Genomic DNA, 17718 nt, shown 5'->3' with positions numbered 1-17718 from the left:
TGCTGGTTCAAGCCTCATACAATGGCAGCTAAATTGTTATATAATGTATTTTGTTTCTGAGTACAGTGATACTATTCCAAACGCTGCACATGCATTTTACTGCCGTGAAGGGGTGCACTATGCTCCCATAGTGCACTCACAGCAACAGGAAACATTATGCTCATAGAATATGCAAAATCTAGCATTCTGCAGCACAGCTTGGCAAGTTGGTACTTTTTTGAGCTAACCCTTTAAAAAAGATGACTGGTTCAAACCTTGTTCTTCAAATTGTGTGTTTTCTAATTTAACTGTCAAATCGGACCAAAAGAATCCAAGTTGGCTGTAAATGTGTGCTATATTCAAGATGAAATATGCTTCTGTTTGAACTGTACCTGATGTATTTTTCTCGTGTGAAGGCTTATGTCTTTGTATCTTTGCATTATTATTTGTAAATGAAATGAGAATAAATATATCTGAATAAGCAGAGTTGTTTCATCTTATTTTGTCTTTAGGTGGTCCACAGATAGCACTGGAAGACGAAGAACTAAAGTAGTAGTTGTGTGATGATTGCAGCCCCCATAACTGGCATAACTTAGACTTTCTCACCCACTGCACAGCTTCACGCCCAGCATTTGCCCTGCCTCTCCCACTCTGTCCACACAAACATAGAGTAGATAGTGGACATTTTGCATGTGGGATGGGTAAGACAAGAGTAAAGACCAAGATAACTGGTGGTAAGATTTCTGATTTTTTTTTTTTTTTTTTTTTTTACATTACGTAGGGGTCATGATTATGGTTTTAATTTATTGGTTTATATTGTGGGCATTGAGTTTTCTGTTTGTATGTATTTAGCAACTAGGACAAAACATAACTGAGTGCACTAAAACTAAGTATGACTGATCCCCTCACACCGACATTCAGTGGTTCAAATTTAAAGGACAATTCCTCGCACGTCGCCATAATTGATGCCCTCAAATGACTCATGAGTATTTTACAACCACTCTGATCCAACCATCCTAACTTGCTCCACGCTCAACCCCCACCTCCACCCCCGGCTGTGCTCTTTGAGTTCCACACAATTTTAGAAACTGCAGGTCTCCATCTGCTGGTGGAATGCTGTAATATGAAGTCAGCAACATTCATCATTCATAGCAACTTGCATGTTGTGATAAACACATCCATATAAAACATTTGTGTGTATTTGTGTGTGTGAGTGAGAGACAGAGATAGAAAGCTGGTGACTGATGCAACTATCGAAAGAAATATAAAAATGTTGTGCCCTAGGAGGAGTGAAAAAGGAGGGCTCTAATCAACAACAGCTTTGCTTTTTGAAGAACTGAAGAAGACTTTATCAGGTAATAAATACCAGACATTATTTTGGAGGATTAGCTACACTCCTCTGCTTTATATTTTGAGTTTTGGACTGTGTAAGTGTTTTGGAAATATCCCCATAGGCTCAGGGAAACTGATGGCAACTGTCCACTATTTTCTGACATTTTTATAGACTCACAGACTTTCACAGGCTGTTTCAAATTCAATGGTTCAGTCCAATGATCTGCTGTGAAAAAATAATTGATTACAGATCACAAAGGCATTTAGAAAGAAGCACTGGGGCTTACCCATGAGTGTAGGTGTACGGCAGGGATGTTTACTTGTCTACGTGCAGACGTCAAAGCGCAGACACCGTATCCCAGCATGCAGCAGGAGGCCGTTGAGGGATCCAGCAGCTGGTAGTGAGTTGCTAGAGCGCCGAGCAGGCAGCAGCCAGCGGCCAACACAGCGCACACATTTCCCACTTCCATGTGAGACAAACTGAGTCCTCTACCTTACAGGCGACAGAAAAATATGCTGTTCGGACGCCTGACGTGGTACCGCAGCGGCTTTTGAGTCACCATTGTCACCCGGTTTACATTTTGGAGGATTCCTCCCTCCATCCTCCGGATCGCACCGAACAGGCAATGACAACGGTCTCAGGAACCCCGCAGCAGATGAGGGACCGGCTGCTGCAGGCCATCGACAGTCAGAGCAATGTGAGTAACGCTAAAGCTAGCAGGCTACCTGGCGAACTTTAGCTTGTTTACCTGCACCAAAGCACACTACACAAGGCAGTTCACCAAACAGCTGTCAATTAACGGATTTATTGTTTCTGAAAAATGCATATTGTATGTTCTGGGCGAGCAAGTCTACGAAACGTGAAGAGACGCCGAGCTCTTCAGTTGACAGCTCATGAGCTAACTTAGCAGCAGTGTTGCCATGGTTAGACCGTAGTCTGTCGTTAGTTGGTTCAAATAGCATGCTAACTGCTAGCTTAGCCGTAACGCCGAAGCGGTTTTAGAGTATTTAACGGTGCGAAAGAAAAGCATACATGTTCCCCGGGAATGCTTATTTTACTATTAAATTATCTACACGTGCAACCAACTGGCCACCGTTTCGTTGTATACTGTTTAATACCAAAAATTCCATGTTAACGAAGTGTGATAGGTAGCTAGCTTACATTTAGCTTGAATAGCTAAAGCTACGTTGTAGGAAATAGTCGGGTTCTTCCTTCTCAAGTTAGTTAGATGCTAGCGGTAGCCAATTCGGCTAGCGCAGGTAAGTCTGCCGACACTCAGACGCTGATTGACTTTGTCGACAGGGTTAAGAAACTCGCTTAGATTAAAGTTTGTGATTTTTCATACTTCGAGTTTTTCTCCACATACCACACTTTTTGATAAAACATTTGCAACGAACAGGGTTCTTTGAGCTGACACTTTTCCATCTTTACTTTTCAGCGTTGTACTGTCGCTGTGAACCAGATAGGCAAGCTAATGTTTCCCAGGCTAACGTGAAAGCTAACGTTAACTTGCACCCCATACACACCCTGCAGGCACGATTCAAAAGCTTTGAGTTTGTCCACATACTGTACTGAGTGTTTCTGACATCACGTTATTTTGGTAGACTTTGTTAATCATCTATTGCCTTTGATTTCCTCAATAAATCAGAAGTGCGAGTAAAATGACCATTTAACAGTCACATTCACTGAAATTTCCTCTGTTAATGGCGAGTTTATTCTAGTACCAAATATATGTGTGGAGAAGAAATTTAAAGTACTTGTACTTCTTCCCAACAGATATGCAATATGGTGGTTGTATTGGAGGTAATTGCCTGTCTTGAAAAATACCCTATCACCAAAGAAGCACTTGAGGTAAGACAATATTTCAAGAACTACTATGTCATGTGGAAAGTGTGTTGTTTAATTTGTGACTGACTCTCTCACACATTACTTATGTAGGAAACCCGACTAGGAAAGTTGATCAATGATGTAAGGAAGAAGACCAAGGATGAAGACCTTGCTAAACGTGCTAAGAAACTCCTAAGAAACTGGCGAAAGCTGATTGAACCTGGGCCAGCTGTGCCTGCGAGTGTACCTGGGTCTACCAATGGCAGTTCTCATCCATGCAGAACAGATGCCTCTCCCCCTGACATTTCTGTGTCAGGGAAGGGTGTCACTGAAGTCAAAATCAGAAATGATGTTCACAACACATACTCACCTAAAGCTGAAAAATCAAGCAGTCGCAAGCGCCGGGCAGAGCACAGAGACAGTGGAGTGCACTTACCAGAAAAAATCTCCAAGATGTCGTCGTATGATAACTCTGTTTCACCACCACCCACCAATGGGATTGCGGGCAGTCCAGATGCCCTGCCTGACCAGGAGGTTGTCCCGTCTCCTGACAGATCTCGAATAGAGCACCTTGATAATGATAAAATCAACAGAATTCCGGTTAATGCTGTCAAGCCTCGCCCCAGCTCTCCTGGAGCGGCCAAACTACCTAGCACTTCCTCTTTGATCAAGGTTGCTGTTATGCAGCAACAGGCCAGATTGGATGAAGGAGGAGGAGGGGGCTATTACCAAGCCAGAAGTCCCCGTGGCCTCACTACCAGCCCAAGGAGCATGAAGCAGGACACAGTGACCAAGCGCTCTTCGGTATATGCACCAAAAGGAACGCCAGTCCCAAGTCCTTCCTCTAGGGACTCTCCCTTGTCTTTGCCTCAGCCCGTGTCCTCCCCAGCCCAAGCATCTTATGCTGACAAGCTGCCGCATTCTTCTCATAGGTCCTCAATGCACTGGGCCAGTTCATCAGAAGTCTCCCCTCATTGCCCACCACAAGACATATCTGCAACACTGGAATCCCCGTCAGTCTCCCCTTCAACCTCTCTCCCCCAACAGAACTCAGAACCACACAGACCGACATCTGAGGGAGTCATGACTGTGTCTGATGACACAGACGGGGCAACGGCCCCTAACTCAGAGCATAAAAGGAGGAAGTACAGGTCTAGAGACTACTCTGTCAACTTAGATGGCCAGAAAATAGATGACACGACTAAGCCTGTACGGTTAAAAGAACGCAGACTAACATTTGACCCTGTCACAGGTCAGATCAAACCTCTGGTACATAAAGAACCTTCTCAAACAGAGGAAGCCCCCACTCCTGACCCTTCTGAGTCTAGGCAGAGAACTGAAAGCACTGTACAACAGCCTGCCGCCCCAGCCCCAAAGCCTGCCCCTGCCGCAGCCCCTGCCCCTGCCCCTGCCCCAGGCCCTAGCCCTAACCCTTTCCACCAGACAAACTGGAAGGAGCTGTCCAGAAATGAAATCATCCAGTCCTACTTGAACCTTCAGAGCAATGTGCTCACCTCCTCAGGGGTCCAGGCCCCTAGTGCACACTTTTTCATGTCAGAGTATCTGAAAAGGGAAGAGCAGGAGATTAAGGCATCAAGGAAGACGCATGTTCTGCAGACGGACAGCTCAGTAGGGGAATTACCAGGCGTGAGCCGCGAGGTGACAGACGAGGACCTGGACAGGATACACACACAGCACTGGCCAGGGGTGAATGGTTGTTATGATACCAAGGGCGCCTGGTATGATTGGACAGAGTGCATATCATTGGACCCTCATGGGGATGAAAGCAAATTGAACATCCTGCCATATGTTTGCCTAGACTGAGGGGTTTGGGATGGTTGCTGTCCTTCTCCACTCCTTTCTTTGTCTCTCTGCAGAGACAAGATACTTTGTGATTTTGTTTGTCCACTGTGAGTTTGGCAAAAGCCAGGCCTGCTAAACTCCCCCCCAATGCCTCTTCCTCTTTCTGTGATAATCTATTGAGGTTTTGGTATAAAAAGAATAAAAAAGAAAGAATAGTTGAGTTTGTAATATCAAGGGCTGTTTCTGTTTTATTTTTCAAACTGAAAGCCACAGGAATGATGAGGCCCTAGCTGCAGAGTGCTGGTACTAACACAGAAAGCCAAGAAGAAGAGGGCAGAATTATCCCAGACAACCAGAAATGGTGTTATGATGTGAATTTTTTAATGTTCTGAATTGTACCCCTGTTTCAGGCTCATTGGGATGATAGTGCCCTCTTCTTTTACCGTCTAGTTTCTAATGAGGAATTACAATCTAGTGTTAAATGTGAGGGAAGGCTGGGGTTTAGCTGTCCTGTCCAGATCGCCATGGTGGTGCCCAGAAGAGGTGTTGAAAGAGTTCATCTAGCACAGGTAGAGCTGAACGTGTCCAGAGTATGAAATACTGGAGCGTATTTGGCAGTTACAAGAAGCTTTATGTGAGATATAAAGAGTAAATTATAAATTTCGTCTCATGTATACATCTATTTATTTTTGACCAGTTCATCAAAAAACAAATGTTCAAAAAGATTTCTTCTTTTTTTTTTCCTTGTTTGCATCACAATGTTGTCAACTAAATCTTCTGTCTCTAAGGGGACATACAGATGTTTTTGCATGGCCTTTCTTTAAGATTAGCCGATGCATTTGGTTATTAACATTCCATACTCCACCTCACACCCACTTTTGCTCTTTCTCTCTGTCTCTTATCACACAGCTCTTACATGTCCATATAAACTCAACAGCTCTCAAGAAGAAATTTACTCTGAAAAATTATTTGGTTTCAAATTATTTCATCAAAATAGTGTGGTGCTACTTCAGAATTTGAACTTTACCACAGTGATAACTCTCACCACCCACTAATTCTCTCCCAAGCCTAAAATGTTACAGAATGTCAAATCAGATGGTGCTGATCAATACTTGCATTTGAGAGAAAAGAAAAACAAGGAAATGTTTGAATGCTGGAACTCACTTTGTTTCCATTCCTTTAGATATTGTTTGCCTTCTGAAATTCCTTCACAATATTTTTCTAAGTTTAAACAGCCTTACTGAATGTACAGGACTGAGACCTCTTATGCACTTGTACATAAGTTGACAACTTGTTGGTCATTTCATCGCTGACTTGATTCAAGTGTGAATAGTGACTGATGCTCCCACAAGTTACAGTTATGTGCCGATAGTTTATTCAGACACATTTAAGGTTCTTTCAGCTGCTTTCAAGAGTTTAGAAGACATTTAGGATGCCGTTTGAGGTAGCATTTATTTTGCTTCCATTTTTAAAAACAGCAGACATAAAAGGGAGAAGGAAAGCTGTGCGCGTCAGATTTTCTAGGCATTGTCCATGCTACAACTAATACTTAATTTTGAATTTCCCTTTATACTCTCCGGTCACTACCACTTTTTCTCACATAATTTGAATTAAGATTGGCTTTTAAGCAGCCTCTCTGTTTGTTTGTTCATTTTTTTTTTTCAGTCACTCATCCCTACCAATGTGCCTTGGTAAATGGTTAATCTGGATTTGCTTCCGCATAAAAAAACACGCCTGTCCGTGGAGCTGGGTGTATGTGCGAGAATTCCAAATCCCATGATCAATATGAAGCTGGTATATGCACCGTTTCTGTTAACTTTTTGTACACATTGATCAAGCAAGGGTGAAGCTGCAGACAATGAGAAACTGCACAACAACACAGCTGGCAATAAAGGAAAAGTGCTACAACTGGTTGATAAGAATCTGTTTTCTGGAGTTTTGACTGGGGCATCTTTATTTGTTCTGTGTTTAACATCTCTCAATTGTTTGAAAAATAAAATGATCTAAATCTTCAGCGCAGTCGACTGACTGGTGGCTCTTTTGCAGTGCGATTGTGCACTAAATGGTCAGTCTGAGCTCTGTGTACTTCTGCTTTTTTTTGTGAGCTTCACAGTAGACACTGCTGTAATTTGTTGTATGTACTTACCCAGTTCATCCATGTGGGGGCGCCCAGTATCTATTCGTCTCCTCCGTCTGCATCAGTATGTGATGTAACAGTGGGATGCAGTGAGTAATTTCAGTTCAGTGGGAATTAATGGATCAGACTTGTTGTTTTTATAGAGCCTAAAAAAATAGTAGCCCATCTATTTTCAAATAAAACCATCATACTTCAGATTGTGATCATCTTCCATCTCTGGAAGCCTGGAATTGTTACCACCTCTGTGAAGAAACTGCCTTGTGTATACAAAGTGACATTTTTACTGGTGCTGTTAACCTCAGCAGAGATTGCATACGGGCCTCTACGTGTCTGACAGTTTGATAGACTCAGGAGTATCATTGCTACATCAATCCCCTGCCGTGACTCACTGAGCTGACGTCATCTCAGTACAGTTATCAGGATGAGTGACGGTCATCCCTTCCTGTAAGCTTACTCTCAGACTCTGAATGAGCCCTCTGCTCACCTGTATGATGTAATTACCTGCCACATAAAAGTTGAGAAGTACAGCTGTCATCATGACCAGACACATTGTCAGAGACAGGAGGAACACCTGGACTCACGTCATTATTACTTCTCCAAGACTTTACATGTCGTCTGGTTAGAATCTGTGGAGAAGGATTCAAACTCAGCCATCAGGTTAATGTGTATTTCACTGAAATCTGCTGATGTTGACATTAGGCCTGCAGCTACAATAAGTATTTTCATTAACTGATTACTTTTTTTCTCCATATATTGATTGTTTTGTCGATGTCAGAAAATACATGCAAATATAATTTCCTTGAGCTCAACATGATTTTATGATTTCTTAAGTTTCTTTCTTTTCTTTCAATCCAAACATCAGTACAAAGTCCCTCACACATAAAGCATCAGGAACCAGTGAACGTTTAGAATTTTTGCTTGTAAAATGGCTGAAAAGATAAATCAATCATCTGAACATGTTTTTTTCCTAATTTCTGCTCTAGTTAATAAGAAAACAGGACACTTGTTGGCAGATGTCTGAAAACAGTTGACCACAAACAAATGCTCCTCACTTACAGGAGGTCTTAGATAAAGTACATCTCTGAGTGCTTTGCTATTACTGGACATCCTTTGATTCTTTTAATTCCTGGGACCTGAGTTCCTTCTCTGTGACTTTCAGCACAAAACCTCTCAGTCAGAAATTCCCTAACCTCAAACATGCATTGACTCAATGATAACACCCAACTTAATTTCCAACACAAATCACAATTCTGGTGTTAAAAGAACCATTAAAATGCTCTGTGGAACCAGACTAGCTGAACCAAATGCCAAGTTTTAAGGTAACTAACTACACCAATTGGATTTTCCTGACTGTCCAAAGGTCAGTGTCTCTCTTTACCAATAGCACTATTGTCTGTAACTAGATTATAGCTTCTCTGGAAAAACAGCTGGGTATGTGTCACAGTGAGCAGGCTTCCTGTTAGAAAACAGGTACTTGTAAGGAACTTCCTTTCTTTATTGAGAAAATATACATATGTGATTATTTATATGGTTTCTCCGGATGTTTATGTTAGGAGGAACAGTCAGTAATGTTACGTTGTCATGTAGTTTGAATAGCAGTCTGTTGCCTTCAGGATTAAGTAGTAAAATTGACTTCTTACAGAAAAACGTGCTCCAGACTCAGGATCCTCACATTAGATAGATTTTTCAAGTTGAGCTCCATCTGAAGGTTGTTGCTTTTCATTCCCAGATGAAGCAACGTGGTATAAACCAGTCCTGCTATTACTGTGTGGACCTGACATGAAAGTCAGAAAAGACAGAAAAATCCCCTGTGACATGAAAAGAACTCCCAGTCTTTCTAACTTAGTCAGGTTCAGTTATGCAGTGTCATTAATGATATAAAGAAGGAAACAATCCTGTCCTGTAAACTGCAGTCAAAGTGTAATCACCGGACATTATCCTGGAGGAGTTTTACAAATCTTGGCAAGCGAAGAGAAGTTGTATCTGTTATCTGAAACCCCCATGGCACCGACATTACGTCAACTCAGTAGCTCATTGTGCTTAGTTTAGTTCCTCGAAACGTTTTTTTTTTTTTTTAAATCGACAGTGACTCAAAAAAATGCGACAATTTGTCTGGTCCGCTGCACGTCTGGTATGCAGGGTGGGACCCGTGGATCACTCCCACCATTCAGGAATTTGGGAAGTTTCCTTCCATATAAGGAGTTTTTGATATCAATCGCGACCTAAGGAAGAGCAGGGGAAAGGTGGAGCCTAGGTTCGATTAACGAAGAGTACAGCCAAAGAGTGTTCAGGAGAAGCAAGAGGATTCCCGTCTGCGTACTTCCGCCGTGGGTGGGAGCTTGAATGTTGTACTGGGTCTGAATGAGTACGGAGTTTGTGATATAGGTTATATAATGGCATCCCCTGTGGCTGCACAGGGCTGTAGGTGACTTTGTATATAGCATGTCGCTTACCTAACATTTAGCATCACAACTGACTAGAGACTGGATGTTTTTTTAGATGACGCCACCTGAAGCAATAAAGCAATAACTAACTAACTAACCTCACGTGGGTCTCTCCTCTGTCTTCTTCGACTTTTGCCCCCTTCCTTTTTAAATAAAAAAAATGTAAAAGTCCTAATATTACATGTTGCTCAAGTCTTGTGTTGAATATTCATGAAGCCTACTTTTTTTTTCTGGTCCCACTCGTATAAGAGGCACTTCCAAGCTTTCGCCTCCGCGCTGTATATTGCTGTACCATCACGAGTGAACTATCTTGACTCTTTGCGTTTGATAGAAACCGTGGGAGCGCTCTAATTGGCGGCCGTAAAAGAGAAAGGAAGTATTTAGTTCTCACCGACGTTTCATTGGAAGAGAAAGTCGAAGATTATTTAGCGCAGTTTTTACTCCCAAGTCAGTGTCTCTACTTTCTTTTACTCTAAGAGCAATATCACAACTCTTTGACAATGGCTTCCTTTAACAAAGGTCCTGCCTACGGATTATCTGCGGAGGTGAAAAACAAGGTAAGTGAATATATTTTTAATTCACCCTATCAAGTAAGTTGTACTGAACTTTTCTTCCCATCACCATTGTGCTTTTCTTGGAACGCCACTATCAAAGTCACCTGGCCTCCATTTTGATGCGCGTGCCCAGGTTAAAAAGGTAGTCAGAGGTGGATGAAAAGACAATGTCAACACAGAGGTTGAAGTTTTTTTTTTTTAAACATTAAACTAACTTTCTGTTTCCATTTAACTTTCCTACGAGTTCGAGTAGTTTGCAGAGTCTATATCCATCTTAGCGCTTTACGGCTTAGTTTTCATTTTCCTCTGCAGGAGACTAACTTAAAAACGGACTATGGGCGTTGTCCCTCTTGGCAAAGAAGTATGTCGTTGTGGCAAAATTGTTAAACCCCCTTTTCCAGCATTTTCTGTTCTTCGTGCAGCTTGTTGCCCGGCGTTGTGACCCGCATTAGCAGTTAATGTAATTCACCTATTAGTCCCTGGATTGGATGCCGTCCATCCACGTTATTACTCTTTCCTGTGTCTGTCTTTCTTTCTTTTTTTTTTAAATTGCTTCTCAGACATTTCAACTTCCCCCCTTGTGGTAAGGTGTCGTTCTGCTTCTCGTGGTGAAAACAATTCTTCCCTCGTATCATGTCAAATCAGTGCGAGAGGGGAGATTTTTCTTTCACATTTCAGTCTGTACAACAAGCCGCTTGTGCAGACCGAAGGCACTCAAACCAAAACCAGTCTCTAAGATTAATCCCACTCTTTGGGTAATGTGTAACTTTCTCGAGTGGGGCCTTGGTGAGGAAAGCACCTTGTTTATTTAGACCTGTCTGAGCAGATCCCTGCACACCCGGATCCACTTAAAATACCAGGGCTGATGCGGGAGATTACTCTCCTGACCATGTTATTGTGCACAACCTTGACAACTTTCCCTTTAATAATACAGGGAATAGATGCTGTGTTACTGTGTGAGACTGTTCATTAGCTTGGCCATCATTTACTTTTACTTATTTTCATTATACTATACTTTTATTTAGTTTTCACTTCACTTATTTATTCTAAAAGATTTCCTCTTTTCTTCATTTTCAACTGGGAGTTAAGTAACAGTAAGAATTTCCCTACGGGGATTAATAAAGTTATTCTGATTCTGATTTCCTCAAATGTGGTTTAAGTTGCAGTTAACCTGCGTTTAGATGTGTTTGGTGTTCAGTTGGCCTTGTCCCTTGAGTTTCTTTGACTCACCTTCAGCTTTTCATCTGCGTTTCTTGGCCGTGCCCTTGTATGGGAGAGAAAGGGTCAGGTCCCCTCCCCAAATTTCCACAGTGCGGGACGTAAAGAAAACATGTAGATTTCCTCTGTCTGTTAATAGTGGCGTCCTTGAAGGGGGGGGGGGGGGGGGGTGGGTGAGGGGTTGGGGGGTTAAGAGATGCTGGAGTGGTATTTCCTGCCACTGGTGACGTAGCCCCCCTCTGTGAAATGTGAGGCATTTAGGCATTTACACTCCTCAGCCTCCCCTCCTCTTTTTTTTTCCTTTTTGCTTTAAAACTCATGGACACAGAAAATCTACCGGTAAGAAGTTTAGAAACTGAAGTTAAACAGCTGCAGTGTATATAACTTTTTGGTTTTTTGGAGTGTCCTCACAGTCTGTATTCATTCATTGGCTCAGCACACACAATCCTGCACCCTCGCTGCTTCATTCATCTCTTTCATCCGAGCACTGTGGAATAAATTCCTTGTGTTCAGCTTGTCTCGGTAAATTACATCTGTAGAATTCTTTGTGGGCAATTAAAGTAGCCAGTATTGTTTTTTAATAAGGGGATAACTGAATGAAGGAAATGTAATTAGAAGACAGAAATTCCTTAAGAGTACAACCAGCTGTGAGCTGAGTGCGGCCAGCTTCTATGTATATAGTAGGTTAAGCTCTGCGGTTCAGTTTCAGATTGCCCTCGGGGAACAGAGGGAGGTTGTTAGCCGGTTGATAGTTTGCACGCAGCCCATTCGACACCTTGTCCTATACTGGAGGAGAAGAAATGCAGTCATTGATTTTTTTACCCCCCCCCCAATATCTGCTTTCTGGTATGTTTCTGGTAGCAGACTGAACTGTTGTTTATGTGATCATAATACACTTCCTGAATGGCCTCTTTCAGTGCCAGTGTAACACATTTCTTACACCTATGCCACTCAATCAAAACAAGCTTATAAATCAAAGTAACACCTTAAAATTGATATCCTTAAAAGAAGGTCGATCTTTGTGCCTTGTTAAGCCGCATAAAGCTCACCCACCCTCCCTTTTTCAGCCGCTGCCTTCCTGTGTAGAATTTAGCAGTTTAACAAACAGGATATCCTTGTGTGTGTGTGTGTGTGTGTATGTGTGTGTGTTGTGTTAGGTCATGTCAGTGTCACCTTTTTTTATGAGGACTAAATAAGACAAAAACCCCTCTGTAGACATAGCATACTACACTGGAGCCAAGCAAAATTCAGGAGTGACCATGAAACATGATATCATGCAGTCACAACACACTTCTGAGGACAAATGATAGCAAGTTATGTGACATATGATTATTCAGACTTTAATATATTCTGTCATTGTTAGAGACACAGTTTAGTAAGCAGTGCCTTTTATTCTTAGAAATCTTTAGTGGCGTGACAAACTCATGACAAACTCTATGAATGCATCTAATGAGCTACTGCTTATTGTCTCTACTTGTGGGGGACACACGTCATCTTTTGCCTCTCTGCCCAATCAGATCGCACAGAAGTATGACCTTCAGAAAGAAGAGGAGCTGAGGATCTGGATCGAAGACATCACCGGTTCCTCCATTGGCCCGGACTTCCAGAAAGGCCTGAAGAATGGAGTCATTCTGTGCAAGTAAGCAGAGACCATCGAGTGTCCGTCACACTGATCGTTTGTTTTCATGTTTCCATGTACAGGGGTTTGGAAAACTCAACTATTTCCCTCTTTTCTTTCTGCTTTTCTGTCACAGTCTTATCAACAAACTTCAACCAGGCTCAGTGAAGAAGGTCAACCAGTCAGCGCTGAACTGGCATCAGGTGAGTCAGTTGATGATACATGCCTTTTAAATGAAGGTGTGGTGAAATTGTGCTAATTGCTTCCCAATGACATCACTTTGTGCTTTTTGGTACGACTGGTTCATTGACGGTAGTGATGCCACTTGCAGATAGAGACGTGCTTTTAATGCGTGGTCGACGAACAGCAAACATTTAAAGCACAACAGATGTGTGAGAAATGTGTGCTACCAGTTGGGATGTCAGCGCACTGAATCATGCTTGGTCACGGTTATATTTGCATGTTGGCAGTGTTGTAAGCACATTTTGAAACTGGTTTCTTCACTGAGGTGTAACCAGTCACTGTAAACACACTCCCATATCTGAGACAACACACTGTTTTTACAGATAAACGACTGCATCTTATTAATAAGAACATTAAGATGGTGTGTAAACGGAGGATTAATCTCACATCTGACATTATAAATTCTGCATAAACACTGTTGTTGATCTTTTTCTTCTTTTTTTCTTTTTTAGCTGGAGAACCTAACAAACTTCATCAAAGCCATCACAGTGTACGGTCTGAAGCCTCACGATATCTTTGAAGCCAACGACCTCTTCGAGAGTGGCAACATGACGCAGGTCCAGACAACGCTGCTTGCGCTGGCCAGCATGGTGAGTCTTACAAATGAGACACTGGTACTCTGAGTAATGTTTTGCCATCACCTCAATGTGTGTGACCGGATTTTAGGAAATCCACCATGACGACCTTCCTACACTGTATTTTCTCTTAAGGCCAAGACCAAGGGCTGCCAGTCACGAGTGGATATCGGGGTGAAGTACGCTGACAAGCAGGAGAGGATGTTTGACGAGGAGAAGATGAAGGCTGGACAGTGCGTCATTGGCCTACAGGTACATTTTGTTTGGAGACCTCCTGTGTGAGCAGCAGGTTTTGAAATGTGAAAAGAGTCCAAAGTCCGCGTACACTTCAACCTAAAATGAAGTTTATGTTGGTACAGGACTGACAGTGATACTCGCCTTCCCGGACGGCAAAATAATCCAGTGGGACAGAATAAAGTTTTGCCAATTTGTCGATAAAGGGGGGAAAAAAGTATTGGGCTGTGTAATAGTACTCCACACAATCCTTTATGGCTTATTAATTTGATAGCTTTGCCTGGGCCTGACAGAGGAAAGGCACTTCACATTCTTGCAAAATTGATCTCACCCCTGCATGTGGCGAAACTATTGCGAAACTCATGTCATGATCTCATGTCAAGCTTAGCATACTTCTGTGTAAGAGCGGCCCATTGTTCTCACAGCCTCTCTTAAGCCTCTCTGTTTCGTTATTGTTGTTTTTGTCACCAAGAAAGATGTCAAGTAGATATGAGAGCTACCTGAACAGTGGGGAAAGGTTACAATACAACTTACTGTTAACAACAGGTGACTGAAACTGTTTTTGTTTTTGTTTTTTGCCTGAATTATTATGCAACACTCTACCACTGTTTTTGTGTGTTATTGTAGAAGTGCAGCAATTTTGTTTAAAGCACACTCTTGTTTTATGTATCTGTTAAAAAAAATAATAAAAGATTTATTGTGGTGTTTTTTTTTGTCTTTTTTCTGTAGATGGGGACCAACAAGTGTGCCAGCCAAGCAGGGATGAATGCATATGGCACCAGGAGACACTTATATGACCCCAAAGTTCAAATCCAGCCCCCCATGGACAACACAACCATCAGTCTGCAAATGGGAACCAACAAGGGGGCGAGTCAGGTACCGCAACATAACCCCAACTTCTCATAAACTTGGTATTATAGGACCTCAGCGGAAATAAGCCTCAGGGTATCGCTCATTTCCTGTCCTCTCACTGCTGTAAACTTGTGTTATGTTTAGTCTTGTAGAAACCTGTAAACTCCTAGATTCTCTACAGCAAGTAAAAACTGGGCTCAGTGAAATCAGTACTCAGTTTAGAACTTTCTAATGCCTGTATGGGAAAGATAATTGTAATATAAATGTTACAACCTCATAAAATGGTAGGGAAAAAAGTGAATTAAATGTGTTTCTCATTTCCTTTATTTTATCTGTCTGTCTCTACTACAGGCTGGGATGACGGCTCCAGGTACAAGACGTGCCATTTACGACCAGAAGCTGGGCACAGACAAGTGTGACAACAGCACCATGTCCCTACAGATGGGCTACAGCCACGGAGCCAACCAGAGCGGTCAAAACTTCGGCTTGGGACGTCAGATCTATGACGCCAAGTACTGTCCTAAAGCTGGAGATGTTGCAGATGATCAGAACGGGGCAGGGGGCACCAGCGACTATATCCCAGACTACCAAGACGAGGGTTACCAGGGTTACCAGGAGGAAGAGCAGGTGTACCACGACGATGGGACAGATTACTAGGAGGAAGGAAGGAGCTGGGGAAGGGAAAGCGAGATCGTACAAAGGAGGCATGTTCTGCAAGAAGACCTCAAGGCAGGCAGTTTATTTTTATATCCACAGGATGATGCACCTTTTTTGGGTCATATCCTTTTAGTATTGTATGAAATTGTTTTTTTAGCCCTATTTGTACAAGACCAATGTTACACATATCATGAACTGCATTTCTGTGATTTTTTTTTTTTCCTTTCTTTTTTTTTTCAGTATTTAAAGTGACCACAAAAGCCAATCTTCTTGGCTTAGCTTTTAGCTTTTCTGTCCCAGGGATATTTTTTTAATGTGCCAAAGCCCCACTAGATTTCCCTAGGTTTTTGTAAGGGCACCATGAAACTAAAAGTGAAACATAAGGAGGGATTTTTATTTTTTTTGGCAGGAAACGCATGTTATGATCAAAACACCCATGCTTGTGCTTATCTATAATAGTTGTATCGACTGTGTAAACTTCATCAATTTATTTCTGTAATTCCCATGAATGAGAATGTACATTTGTGTGTGTTTGTTACTTCTTAAGTATCTTCTTCATTCCCTTCAGTATTGGTCATTGACATATGCAGTAGTAAAATAAATGTTTTAGTTGTTCAAACAGATGAGGGAACAAACTTTTTTTTTTTTTTTTTAAAGAACAAACCGGTTTAACCATCTTACATTCTTCTCTCTCACTTATTTCAGTTTTTTCTTTCTTTAATGGAGGAAATATTTCCTTTGTTTGTATAACCACTCCAACTGGAGTTGAGCTTGTTTTCTTTGGATTAAAGACAGTGAAGTGGGGGAGTGGATAAAATAATACTCAAGTGAAGTTTGCAACATTCCAAGCAAGAATACTGGATTCTTTTTTATGTCATTGAGTAATGTTTAAGTGAATCCTTCTTAAATAATGGTTGATATGTGAACCAATCCTATGATTATATTTGATCAGTAAGATTATTATTTATGCTTATTTGTGATTTGAATGGGGGCTATTTTGTACCTTAACTCTGAATAACATTTTGTATTGGACTGTAGTTTTTCCTCTGGAGTTATTTTTATGCCAATGGAAAAAAAATGTTTGAATTGAGAAGTATGTTTTTTTTTTTGTGAATACGGTGTAATAAAGATGTGTATTCATTATCTGGTGTTGATTCAGTTTGGAAAAAATACCCATGTAATGTATAGCACAAAGGACAGGCCTGTGACTCATCTCTTAGTCTGCAGGGATGTAGAACTGTTGAGTAATAAAGATAATGTACAGACATCCTTTAGTTGCCGTATTGAGGCATATTTATCAGAGATTTTAAGAGATGATATGTGATGAGATGGCAAATAATATGACCAGAGATGATGTGTTAAAAGACCGGAAGGGCCATGGAACACTGGCTCTGCATTCAGTCCTGAAGTTGCACATTACAGCACAGCGCAGTATACCACTGCAAGTTTTCTTTCTTGTGAAACAGACACATGGTACGCTTTAAAGAGTCGGTTCACCTGAAACCTTTTCACACGTGGCTTTCTGTGGCATCCAGTCACACAGATAGTTTTTGTCCAGGTTTAGAGTGTTTTTGTCCCTGTGCTCCAAAACAGTGATGATGGATGACATTTGTGGAGCACTGAAAGTGTACATTTCAAAAACTTAATAATCAAAGTTTGAATTACACTGAACTGAATTACATCTTCATTGTTGTGTTATGCAGACAACTGTGCCCATCTCAAATTGGTTGAAGCCACATCCTGAATGCAGACTATACATTTTTCAAACAACATTGCATAACAAAAAAATAAAGGAAGCCAGTTTAAAATAATCCCCACGATCAGATTTTCAGACTTTCACATTTCACTTTCTCATCAACAGCAAAGCTGATATATCACAGACACAAAGGACTATAACATTTTAACACTGGCAAAATTAGAATAAATACAAATTAGATAGTCCTTCACCCTTGTATCAGGGTGGAGGCAGACAGGACATATCTGAACTTTGGTAAATAAACCCTGAACCATCTGAATGATTAGATGCCAGTAGAGGAATTGGAAAATACTGTATGTGTTGTTATAATTGGCTGGTTACTGCAGGGTTGCTAACTCTAACCCTGAAAATGTGATGGTCTCAAGTAAGGTCCCATACTTTAGTAAATGCATTTACTACAAGTAAATGTAAAAAAAAGTATTTTCAGCAAAGCGGTCTTAAAGTATCAGAAGTACTTATCCTGCAGAAAAGTGGCCCCCTGTGACTGA

The 17718-nt window shown here is 41.5% G+C and overlaps 2 protein-coding genes across 2 annotated transcripts; both read left to right on the top strand.

The window, feature by feature from the left end:
- Positions 1–1698: 1698 nt before the first annotated feature.
- crsp7 (cofactor required for Sp1 transcriptional activation, subunit 7) lies at positions 1699–7794 on the top strand. Its single transcript, XM_041056031.1, has 3 exons — positions 1699–2009; positions 3089–3163; positions 3251–7794. The coding sequence occupies exons 1-3, from the start codon at positions 1938–1940 to the stop codon at positions 4961–4963; spliced, it is 1860 nt and encodes a 619-aa protein (XP_040911965.1). The 5' UTR covers positions 1699–1937; the 3' UTR covers positions 4964–7794.
- A 2038-nt stretch (positions 7795–9832) lies between these two features.
- cnn2 (calponin 2) lies at positions 9833–16617 on the top strand. Its single transcript, XM_041055470.1, has 7 exons — positions 9833–10080; positions 12813–12934; positions 13050–13116; positions 13609–13746; positions 13867–13983; positions 14695–14841; positions 15169–16617. The coding sequence occupies exons 1-7, from the start codon at positions 10024–10026 to the stop codon at positions 15472–15474; spliced, it is 954 nt and encodes a 317-aa protein (XP_040911404.1). The 5' UTR covers positions 9833–10023; the 3' UTR covers positions 15475–16617.
- Positions 16618–17718: the final 1101 nt, after the last annotated feature.

This window comes from Toxotes jaculatrix, chromosome 14 (assembly GCF_017976425.1).
Source record: "Toxotes jaculatrix isolate fToxJac2 chromosome 14, fToxJac2.pri, whole genome shotgun sequence".
NCBI classification, from domain to species: Eukaryota; Metazoa; Chordata; class Actinopteri; family Toxotidae; genus Toxotes; species Toxotes jaculatrix.
This window is presented reverse-complemented; position numbering and strand designations above follow the sequence as displayed.